At 44.7% G+C, this 12,609-nt stretch overlaps 1 protein-coding gene across 1 annotated transcript in view; it reads left to right on the forward strand.

Moving 5' to 3' along the window:
- The window catches only part of HIPK2 (homeodomain interacting protein kinase 2), a 133,477-nt gene that overhangs the window by 102,402 nt on the left and 18,466 nt on the right, over window positions 1–12,609 (forward strand). The window contains exons 6-10 of the mRNA XM_015572662.1: window positions 40–202; window positions 3,287–3,494; window positions 4,358–4,479; window positions 8,999–9,141; window positions 12,242–12,421. Of these exons, the coding sequence (XP_015428148.1) occupies window positions 40–202; window positions 3,287–3,494; window positions 4,358–4,479; window positions 8,999–9,141; window positions 12,242–12,421 (816 nt within the window). The remainder of the gene's footprint in view (window positions 1–39; window positions 203–3,286; window positions 3,495–4,357; window positions 4,480–8,998; window positions 9,142–12,241; window positions 12,422–12,609) is intronic.

Genomic DNA, 12,609 nt, shown 5'->3' on the forward strand with positions numbered 1-12,609 from the left:
TCTTTCCCTTATCTCTGTCTCTGCCTTTCTCATGAACAGCGTCAAATCATGTTTCCAGAACATGGAGATTTGCAAGCGTCGGGTGAATATGTATGACACCGTGAACCAGAGCAAAACCCCTTTCATCACTCACGTGGCCCCCAGCACATCCACCAACCTGACCATGACCTTCAACAACCAGCTGAACACTGTCCACAACCAGGTAAGTGGGGAGCAGAGAAGGCCGGAGGGGCAGACAGCAGCAGGAACTGTATTTCCCCAGCCAGCCCAGTCAGAAGACAGAATTCCTCTACTGTCGCATTCAACCCTGTAAGAAGGTGTTTGCGTCAGGTTATTTCCTTTGAGAGCCCTGGCGCTTTCTGTCTACTGGGGGCCCCATTGAACAAGTTGTATGCAACTCACTAAGGAAGTTGCTTCTGAGATGGTACCTCTTACCACTTCTCTCTGTCCTGATGTAGGAATAAGGTAAAGGAGATGCTACGATCCATGTCCGGCTTCTGGTAAAGAATTCTGAACTGGGACACTGACAATCATCCAGTTCGGGCCCCTCCTCCTTATCAGACAGCTGTGTCCCCATGACCTCCTTCCAGGACAGAGGAAACCTGTCCTTTCTCCAAGTCATGGGGAAAATCAAGTCAGTCTGTCATCAGAATTCCAGCACCTGGAACTGAAAGGGAACAGGAAACTAAAGTTTTCTTCCCATAGATTTCCAACCTTTCACAGAAAATTAGCAGAATCAAGCACCTAACATGCTGCTTAAAATATGGATGACACTAGGAAATATTTATTGACTGAATAATCTCCAGGCCCTACCTTGGCAGTCTCTGGTGTCTAAGAGACTTTTACTTCCGTCTTCCAGTGTGACCAGTTCCCCAAAGAGTCTCCCTAGATTTTTTCAGTTTTGATATCAATCTGCAGTGACAACACTCCTGTGTGCGTATACTCACTTGCGTGCACACGCATGCCTCCAGAAGAGAGGCTGTGCTTCCCAGCCTAGCCTCTCTCCCTCTGCCTAAACTCTAGGAGAGGACACCCAGCATCTGCTGCCCCTGGCGGCCACTGGTGTTCTGAACGCTCTCCTGAGCGGGAAGACCTAAAGCTCGCTAAGGTCTTAGCGCGCAAAGAAACAAACATTCCCTCCCAGCACCTAGCCCAGCCCTCAGGCTAAGGCATCCACAGCCAGACAGGCGAGGTCCTCGACAAAATCTCACCATAGTTTTGTCCTTCCTCACCAGAACCCCACCACAGTGCGTAGACTGGTCTGGCTGGTGCCAAGAGCACGCAGAGCAGAGGAAGATCAATTTAGAAGGGAAGGTTGGCCAACCCCAGGGAACGAGGGAGTGCGGGGCCAGAGTGCATAGACGGTGTCCGTCAGGCAGTAATTGGAGACTTTTGAGTGGGGGGTGGCATGCACAAAGTAGTCTTTTGGAAAGACCGTTCTGGCCTTGGAAGAGAAGAAGTGGAGGCCAGAACATCTCTGGTCAGAGCGTCCCAGTCCCAGGCACCTCAGGAGAGGACCTCCACTGGGGAAGTAGCGATTGATGAGAGTCAGTGGGTTCCAGGGACATTTTGAAGGAAGAAGCAGCAAGCCTCGTGGCTGACCAGAAGGTGGGACAGTTGAGGATACCGCTGCCCCAAAGAGGGAAGCCCAAGGCTCCAGGACCTGCACAGAGTCTGGACTTGGACGTGTGGAGTCTGAGCAGAGAGTGGGAATTATGTCTGTGGGGAAGCCTCCCAGAGAGATGGGGACGTGCAGAGAACCAAGAGGAAACACAAGGCACGTCATCAGTAACAGAATGCGGACACTGGCCCACACGTGTTGCACTCTCTCCCCTCACACTACCTGGAGGCCAACCATGTGGGGCTGCACAGACACTTAACATTACAATGTGTATCTTAAAATGCAAACGTGCGCCACATCCCTTAGTAAGTACCCTCAAACAAATAAATGTGCTTTGCACCGAAAGGCAGCATAAAATCTAAGTATAAAAAAATATGTAAAATGAGACTTTACCCTTTTTATCAAATTTGACACAAATACATACCCTTCGTGTAATTCTATTCTTGTACGTGTCCAAGATGTCCTTGTGATCCTTTACTCCTTATTCTTTGGTCCTTGTAACCCCTGGTGGCCAACCCTCTTGTAAGCAATGGTGACTTTGAAGCCATTGGTAACCTCCACCTACCATGCTGAAGATCAGTGTGAATAAAGCTAAGATGGGGTAAAATTGGACAATTCCCAATTTAGAAGTTATTTTCCTTCTGCCTCCCTGCTTCACATACAAGTTCGATGTCAAATGATGTTGCTTTCTGAAAGAGAAAGGAGAGAGGACATAATTTCAAAATTGCTCTCACCTATCTCCACTTCAATTCTCTTGACCTAGCATCTTTTCTCTCTCAGTGTGCCGCTCCCTCTCTGTTTGTGTAGCGCAGTGTTGGCGAACCTTTTGAGGTCGGCGTGTCAGCATTTTGAAAAACCCTAACTTAACTCTGGTGCCGTGTCACATATAGAAATTTTTTGATATTTGCAACCATAGTGAAACAAAGACTTATATTTTTGATATTTATTTTATATATTTAAATGCCATTTAACAAAGAAAAATCAACCCAAAAAAATGAGTTCGCGTGTCACCTCTGACACGCATGTCATAGGTTCGCCATCACTGGTTTAGCGTATTTCTTCGCAGTAACTACTGTGCGACCGTCTGAGGGTCTCTGTAACCAATGCTGCCCCCAGCCCTCCCCAGGCATGTGTGCCCTGGGCCTGCAGGTGCCTCTTCCTGGGCTGCACCCTCAGGTCCATGTATGTGCACCCCAAACCCCTCAAGTGTGGGGCAGAGCAGGGGTTCAGCTTGCCCCCGTCACTATGTTCCAGGACAGAATCCAAGGAATCCAGGAATCCTAAACTCAAACCTGGCTTTCCACGGTGTTGTGAAGATATGTTTGTCACAGTGGAGGGCAGAACATAAGTCATCTCTAGTCTGATTTTTAACTTTGTAGTGTTTAGACATGTGGTCTGGGAGCATCGTTTGCTCTCTTGCCTGGGCCCCACAAACATCAGGAACAGCACCGAAGGCGACGTCACGTGGCTGCAGGCACCTGCTTCTCCTTGAGACTTTCCCACCGAATTTCCACTCCCCTCTATTTCTGCTCCTTTGCCCTTGGTTTTTGTTTGTTTGTTCTTCTTTGAGTTCATTTTTTTGACTTAGATTCGTGTTTCCCAACCTGCCACCACCCTCATTTTTTATTTTTGTTTATTTTTGTTTAATCCCCATCATTCCTTTAGGCTCCCACCTCCACCAGTGCCACTATTTCCTTAGCCAATCCCGAGGTCTCCATACTAAACTACCAATCTGCACTCTACCAGCCCTCAGCGGCATCCATGGCTGCGGTGGCCCAGCGGAGCATGCCCCTGCAGGCGGGAACAGCCCAGATTTGTGCCCGGCCAGACCCCTTCCAGCAAGCTCTCATCGTGTGTCCTCCCGGCTTCCAAGGTAAGGGTGAGCAGACGCCACCTCTCACTGCTTCTGACCGGACCACCTCAGGGGCTCTGACACCGCAGGGCTCCGTCACGTCGACTTCCCTGGCATAAGGCCCTCTTCATTGCTTTCCATGGGCACTGGCATCCCTGAACTGTGGCCAGCCGAGAAACAGTGGGACTGTTATTCTCACCACCTGCCAGTGATTTGTCCCGGAATGACTGTTTTTAAATAAGCACATTGTTGTGCTCCCATTGTCATGCTGGTATCAGCTCTTGGACACCTCACATGAAATATCCTCCATGTGGCTTATCTGTGCCAATCCCTGACTACCAAGGCAGCCAGTTCTCATGAAAAACATACCTCCCAGGCTACCCCTGCTGATTCTTCAGCCATACACCCAACACGCTCCTCCCGGAGCCTCTAAGAAGCTAGAGTTGACCATGTACTTGGCTACAGTTTACACAGAAAGCCCAAGAATCTGTTGTGGCAAGCCCCACAGGGGCAAGCATGTGTCGGGGCCCAGTTTCAGAGTCAGGGCCACTCCAGATGGACTCCTCTGTTCCCTCCCCACACCGGCTGTGACATAGTGACACACACGTGTCTTCCTGTCAGAAGCACGTTTTCCTGTCGTGACTTATCAGCATAACATTCCACTTTTGGCTTTACAGACTCCTTGATTTCACTTCTAGTCTTTGAACCCATTTAAGGTTGTCTTTTGCTTTTGGTTTCTAATTTAAGTTAGAAACGAAAGGAAAGAGTCCTAAGGACCAGGCAATGCCTGGAGGGGACCGGTGCAGAGAGGAGGGGAGAGCTGTCTTCCGCCAGCTTGCTCGCATCACTCAACCCCTCTCTCCCTCGCCCGCTGTCTGGAGCAGGGCTGCAGGCCTCTCCCTCGAAGCATGCTGGCTATTCCGTGCGAATGGAAAATGCTGTTCCCATCGTCACTCAAGCCCCAGGAGCTCAGCCTCTTCAGATCCAACCAGGTCTGCTTGCCCAGGTAATTCTCTCTTTATGATTCCCCGTATTGCCATTATCCCTGTTAATGTTTTCCACAAAAGAGATGTATCTCTGCTAATTCCCTCCCTGGCAATGAGTTAGGTGCTTCGAGTCATTAGAATATCTCTGTAATATTCTGCATGATGCCCGAGTGAATTATCTTCCTAAGTGCCTAGCTTACAATTCCAAGAAGAAATTTAGACAGAGGGAGAATCTAGGGAGATTATTATTGTATCTTTGTAATGCAAATTAATATGGAAGATCCAGGTTTTAATCCTAACTCTACTAATAACTCTCTGTGACTCTACTAATAACTCTCAGCGAACATTTCTTTGCCCCAATTTCCTTCTTGTAAAATAGAAATTATTTTTTAGAGCCAAATAAGCCTTGGAGGTGATTTATTTTATAGTTGAAACAGGGTTACAGACGCAGTGAGCTGGAACCTTCCTGATCTGTTCATATAGGTGCTCTGATGGTAGAATGAGATCATGGAGGTGACAGTGATGAAAATCTGTAAAGTGTTATGGGAATGTAAGGTAACACAGTGATACAACGGTCATAGTAACGACACGAACTTTAATAACAGATACCTCATCACTAAGCCAGGTTCTTTAGTTATGTTTTATTTAAGCCCCACAACACAGTAAGATATTTGTCGCCTTTTGACAACAATGGAAGATGAGGCACAATCACTGGCACAAAGTCACATAGCAATTAGGTAACGGAACCAGGACACAAACCCCAGAAGATGACACCAGCATCTGTACTTACCCCCATGCTAGACTGCTTCCGTGTGATCATTTCCGTTGTTGCTGCTGAGGACAGCTTGACCTCAGTGTTGTTGAAGCACCTTTATTTTCATTTTGTTTTTTTCCATCACCATTTATCCCCTCTACTCCCTCTTCCACCCACGCCCATAAGCACCTTTATTTTTAAATAAGGCAGGCTCCCAAAGGCTTTTCTCAAAGTGTTTCCAAAAACACTTTATGGCGTCCTTTGTTTAATAGAAGTTTGCAGTTTTCATTTTAATGTAGTCAAGTTGTATAGTTGTTTGGGGCTCTCTATTCCATTCCATTGGCCTAATATCCTATTGTCTTAACTGTTCTAATTATAATATGTCTTGGTATCTAGTAGGGATCGCTTTCCTCCAAATTTCCTTGTCTATTCTTGTCCCTTCACTTTTCCATGTGAATTTAAAGATTACTCCTACATAAAAATTTTAGTCCCCGCACACAAAAAAAGTGTTGGTTTGTATTTCTTGAACTTGACTAAAATTTATATTTACTTTAGGAACAACTGACAGTTTAATAAAATTAAGGATTAAGTCATTCCATCCCTGAATATGGTACAACTGTATATGTTACCTTTTATTCCTTTCATTAAAGTTTTCTTTTGTTGGAATATTCTTAAATATTTTATAATTTTTTGTCAATAATTTCATTCACTATATATTTTAATTACTTGTCTTTGGTGTATAGGAATATACTGATTTTGGTCTATTGAGTTTATCTAAACTCTGTTTAGTTCTGATTGTTTCTATGGAAACCCTTGGATTTTCTATGTGGACTATCTTTTTATTTGCATATGATAGTTTTGTTCCTTCCTTTACAATCCTTATACCTTTTATTTTTTGTTCTCCTATCACTGTGCCGACAGCACCTCCAAACCAATATTTAATAAGTGTTGATATTGGGCATGCTTAACTTTAAAGGAAATTCTTTTAGCTGTTTGCCATTTGGTATTTTGTTTAGGATAGTTGATAAAGACACTTTATCAAGTTTGCTAATTTTTAATAAAGTAATACCAAATGTTCTTCCTGCATCTGTTGAAATACTCACATTTTTGTTCCTTAATCTGTTAATGTAGCAAGTTGCTTAATAGATTTGCGGTGTTCAACTATCCTGTGTTTCCGAGATAAACTTTATTTGATCATGTTGTGTTTGATATGTTTGTATGCTTTCCAATACTGGATTGTTTGTAAATACTGTAGTTAGTACTTTTGCATCTGTGTTCATAAGTAAGGAATGGCATGTAATTTCTTTCTCTTAGAGAATCCTTATTTGATTTGGGCATCAAGGTTACACCAGCCTCATAAAATATGTTCATTATTACCTCTTCTTCTGTCTTCTGGAACAGCTTGGTTAAGGTTGATGTTAACCATTCTTCATCTCTTTGTTCTTTCAAATTCACACTGCAAGTGACCACTGACACCAGCTCCTATAGCAGTGATGGCGAACCTATGACATGCGTGTCAGAGGTGACACGCGAACTCATTTTTTTGGTTGATTTTTCTTTGTTAAATGGCATTTAAATATATAAAATAAATATAAAAAATGTAAGTCTTTGTTTTACTATGGTTGCAAATATTTAAAAATTTCTATATGTGACACGGCACCAGAGTTAAGTTAGGGTTTTTCAAAATGCTGACACGCCGAGCTCAAAAGGTTCACCATCACTGTCCTATAGGCAAAGTCTTATCTTTTGGGTCATTATAAACAGAGAATCTTCTGTATTAAAAGCAGGCCTTCTAGTCCTGCCTCTTGCACTAGTCCTCATAGCTTCCTTCTGTTTGCACAGTTTGGTAGCAGGGCATTCAGAAAAGGCCAAGGTAGATCAAGAGAAAGAACTATAGCTCATTCCAGAGCAAAGTAGCTTGTTCGTACTTTATTTGAGTAGCAGAAATCCAGGCCAGTCTCCCAGTGCTACTCCTCTGTAAGCGAAAATCTAGAGATTCACAGGCATATTAAAGGGTACTTTTATTTTTTATTTTTTTTCTCTATCCACTGAGCCAAACCGGTTTCAGCTAAAGGGTACTTTTAAATCCTCTTTTTGTGTTTGCACAGTTAACCCTTGTAAGCCCAGAACTATCTCTGAAAGAAATTACATTAGCATCTCTTTTTTAAATATTTTTTATTGATATTTAGAAATGGAGGGAGGGAGCGGGAAGAGAGAGAGATAGAAACATCCATGATGAGAGAGAATCATGGATCAGCTGCCTCCTGCACGCCCCCCACTGGGGACCGAGCCCGAAACCCAGGCATATGCCCTTGACGGGGAAACGAACCCGGGACCCTTCAGTCTTCAGGCCGACGCTCTATCCACAGAGCCAAACCAGCCAGGGCTACATTAGCATCTCTTATTAGCTAACATAGACATTCTTCATTGTTCAGTTTGGGAGAAACCAACAGGCTCAGCATCCATCTTTAGTCATAGCAAAGGAGAGTTTTACCTTTTGCTCACATGGAAAAGGGTCCCGAGCGTATTGTAAATCTCCAAGTGGATTTAACCTAAAGCTGTAATTGGGAAAGTGAACAAAAAGCGTGTGTGTGTGTGTGTGTGTGTGTGTGTGTGTGTGTGTTTAGTTGCTACAGTGTATATAACAGGGAACTGCTGGAAATCAGTTGAATGTTCATTTGTGGGAGATTTGTTAAATTCGTGTGTGCATAAAATGGAACACCATGCATTAAAAAGGATAAGGTAGACTAGTGCGTCTGCACAGGCAAAGAGTTCTAAAATCTACGAAGTAAAAAATTCCTACCCTATCCAGTGTCATGTTGGGTCTTTTGTTTGTTGGTTGCTTTTTAGTTTTTTCTCTGCTTGTCACTTAATCCCTGTCAATACGTTAGCCTGTTACAATGGAGCTCCACCCTAAATATTTTTAAATGGTCCCTTCAAAGGACAAAAATAAGCTATCTTATAAAAATGAGTATGATAACTATAAGGAAAAGCAATAATTAAACGTTTAAACTGATGCCTTCATTTTTCTCTGAGTAAATTTCTAGGTTTCAGGCAGAAGCGCTCCAAATACTATTAATTACTTTAAATATATTCAGAAAATTGGCATCATTCTTCTTATCTAAATATTTAAACCTTTTCAAGGATTTGATTTGTGCAAATTTAGAGCTGGAGTCTTTCAGATACATTCTTCATATTAGCTTTGTTTGCTTTGCCCTTTCCTCCCCACCTCCCAGCAGCATCACGTCCTCAAAGGGAACAGACCCTCTGTGGCACCCTGAGGATGTGTGTGTGGAAGGAAAGGGTGTGATCTTGCGCCCTCCTTTCAGAGACATGAGAGTGATCTTTATGAATTGCCTTAACAATCCATAATGCTGTTTTGATACTGCCTAAAAGCTGCGGTCACCTCTATGCTCCCAAAGCTAACATCTTGACCACCATCATGGTGAGTGAGTAGGTAAAGGTGGAGAGATGGGAAGTACAGTTCTTGATTGAGACAGAACTTAATTTATCTCATTCTTCAAATGGCAGGATCCAAAACGCGCTTTCACTAGCGAGGCTGGAATAGAAACTCAGAGCCCCCTAACATGTGGAGATGTCTGCTTGCCTGATCCTTGTAGACTCTGTCCTTGCAATAATAAGTTTTTTACATTCTTCTAGCCGATCAAAGACCAGGTCCCCTCTTATACACCTATCACAGGGTCTAGCATACTGAGTGTTTGGATCATGCAAATTGATCCTGTGATTAACAAACATGCTGATTGCAAACATCCTTCACTCTACAGCAGGCCTGGCCCAGTGGGACCCAGCAGATCCTGCTTCCCCCGGCGTGGCAGCAGCTGACTGGAGTGGCCACCCACACATCAGTGCAGCATGCGACTGTGATTCCGGAGACCATGGCAGGCACCCAGCAGTTGGCCGACTGGAGGTAAGCAGGAGAGCTGGTGTGTCTGGCCTGGGGGGCAGGTCCACCATGGACCCTGAAAGCTGCTGCTCTGGCCTGTACCTGAATTCCTGGTTCACATATAATTTTTTAAATTAAGAAGACTATTATGTGGAATGTGACTACAATGTAAGGAGATGTAATTTTTAAATAAGTGTGCCAGGAAACAAGAAAATCAGCTTCTTTACTTTATGGTCAGTTATCACTTTTGACCCAAAATTTAGTGACATCATTTAATCACCAGTATAATTCACCAAACTTGGCTCCGGATGATTTTTTGTTTCTCAGAATTAAATTCCACTCCCAAAAATCTAAGATTTTTTTATCACCAGTGAAAGAATGCAGAAGAGAGTCCCCAAGGTTCCTCAGCGATTCTAGGAAGTATTCTCAGGGTATTTTGCTATGTGGACACATTGGAGCCTTCTCAGTTCTCCCAGGAGAAGGCTTGACAGAACAGGATTTATTTCAAATGGTAGACTCTACTGAGTGTGGCTTTCAGTTGATAGTTAAGCTCGAAGTCCGCTTTCCACAGACCCCAGCGGCATCCGGCTAGCAGCCACCAGCACGCCACCCCAGCATCTGTTTTCAGAACATACCCACCCCACTCTCTGACTTCCTCACCACGCCATCCCAGCACCACCACATGCCCCTTCACCAGCGCAGAGCCACACGGCCACCCCTCCCACGTTGTCCCCAGCTTCCCATCACCCATGAGAGATAGTTTGGGCCGTTTCCCATTCGGCCCAAACATTGGGGCAGGTCATTCCCCTCCCCTCTGACAGGCTCCATACCGGCCATGTGGCCGCCCCCACAGTTCCCTCTCTGACCTAAAAGTCTATTGTGAATGAACAGCTCGCAGTAAATCGTAGAGAAATATAGAGATATAAGCCCCCAGCCAAGCCTCAACTACAGGTTCCTCCGCTCCTCGTTTAATGTTCTGACTCATCAAGAGAGTACATAGGCTCTTTCCCACAGCCCCACGCACTTCTCCCTGACTACACCTCCCCTAAGAGCACCCCCACTCATTAGAAATACTTTCAAACCAGGTAAAACTGGATTCAATTCTGGCTCTGCATGACCTGGGCAAGCTACTTAACCTCTATGAGCCTCAGTTTCTTCTTCCATAGAGTGGGTATAACAATCCTCACAGGACTGTTAGAGGCTGAAATTAAAATACAAAGCACTTGACCTGTATTTAATATGTACCATACCAGTGCCTGATACATGACGGTCGACAAATAAATCTGTCCTCCCTTCCCCCATTGGCATCAGTTCATGCTCAGAAAGACCATCTTCCCTCTCCAGCTCATTAGGAACAACAACCAAATGGGAAGCTGTTTGACCAGTTGTTCTTCCTCACCCCTTTTTCTCCTAAAAGACCAGATATATGTTGTACTCTTTTTTGTTTTCCCATTATCAGCATTATAGTTCATTTCATTTCAGCAATACTCACATATTCACTGATCCATGTGTATTCTCTTATTCCTCATCCCTCCTCTTACCTGGTTACGGCAGAAAACACTGAAAGCCTACACTCTTTCTTTCTCCATTTCATGCGTAGACCAAAGAACATCCATAATCATGGCTAATAAACAATAGACAAGTACCAGTGCTAGAACCTGTATCAATGGAAAAAGAGAACCGTGTCTGTAGAAGAAATAGCAAAAACAAAATATAGAAGCTAAAACATCAGTTTCTAAAACCCCTGTAAAGGTTCAAAAGACATTATCAAATCTCTACAAAAGTGTCTCCCTCTTCTTTTTTTTCTACTCATTTCCCCCAAGTTGCAAAGATAAATTTTACAATATTTTAAAAATTCAAATGAATTATCTTATAGCTTTTAATTTTGTTTATGTATTAAGTGGGCTTTTATGGGCAAGCCTCTGAATTAATCACCACTTTTAATATTTCTGTGGGAAAACAAGTCTTTGAGCTCCATACAACCCAGATCATAAGAGCTTTTGAAACATAACCCATTTTCAAGATGGCTACCAGCATTACTATCAGCATGTATGGCTGTTATCTTGATTTAATAACAAGTTCTCTCTCTCTACACACACACACACACACACACACACAGTGGCCAGATTATTATGACCACCCCATCAGTACAATGAAGTGAATTAGTTATGCAAATAATAATAATAATAATAAAACCTTGAGAGTATTTGCTTAGGACGTTTTCAATATTCAGTATTTTTGGAAGTGTCAGTGAAGTACTGATGGGGTGGTCATAATTATCTGGCCACTCAGTGTATGTATCTAGGCAACCTTCAGTTACTCTCATTGTTCATTCGGCATGGAATTAATTCATCAGCCATTACTTGCCTGAACACTGAGCTGGCCACTGAGAGAATTCAATAGCATGTTAACACTCAGCATCAAACACAATGGCTGCCAGTCTGCAGCGTTTGCCACATAAACTGCAATGTCTTCACTGATAAGACGGCATCACTGCCACACCCCGCCTGCCTAGCAGAGTGGTCAGCCCACTGAAGGCCATGGGTAAGTTCTGGGGAAGTTGGAGGGAATGTGTATCTGCTCTCCCGGAACCTGGGCTGAGCCTGCATGCTTGGCATTCGTTCTTCCTCTTTCTTACCAAGTGGGGTTCCTGCCCCTCCTTGAACAGCCCTGACACTTCCCTGCCCGGAAACTCACCTGATGAGCTCACTGGGCGAGGCTCATCCCTTCACTAGCCCACAGCCAGCAACAGAACCAATCTGGGGGGTTAATTTGCTTCTAACTGGGGAGGATACGTTATCTTAAAAAAGAAGCCCTGTGCCCTGGCCGGCTTGGCTCAGGGGATAGAGCGGTGGCCTGCAGACTAAAGGGTCCTGAGTTCAATTCTGGCCAAGGGCACATGCCTGGGTTGCGGGCTCCATCCCTAGTGGGGCGAGTGCAGGAGGCAGCCGATCAATGATTCTCTCTCATCATTGATGTTTCTCTCTCTCCTCCCTTCCTCTCTGAAACCAATAAAGAAATATATTTTAAAAATAAATAAAATCCCTTTAAAAAAAAAAGAAGAAGAAGAAGCCCTGTGTTTGTAAAAAGAATAAAAAGCCTGGTTTTCCCATCTCTCTTTCAGGAACACGCATGCTCACGGCAGCCATTACAATCCCATCATGCAGCAGCCCGCGCTCTTGACTGGTCACGTGACCCTCCCAGCAGCCCAGCCCTTAAATGTGGGCGTGGCCCACGTGATGCGGCAGCAGCCAACCAGCACCACCTCCTCCCGGAAGAGCAAGCAGCACCAGTCCTCTGCGAGGTGGGTGGGGCGTGGGCCCGGCGGTGAGAAACCTCTGGGCATCGAGAAACCTCTGGGCATCGGGGGCATCACCTGTGCTCCAGCCCGGCCTGGCGCCAGGAGTGGCGGGGACACGGTAACCGTGTGGCCGGAGCGGCGCTGGGAGGGAGGGGCACTCTCGGGTCTGGTCTGCGCGGGGTTGGCCCCCC

Source organism: Myotis davidii, unplaced genomic scaffold (genome assembly GCF_000327345.1).
Source record: "Myotis davidii unplaced genomic scaffold, ASM32734v1 scaffold329, whole genome shotgun sequence".
Lineage (NCBI taxonomy): Eukaryota > Metazoa > Chordata > Mammalia > Chiroptera > Vespertilionidae > Myotis > Myotis davidii.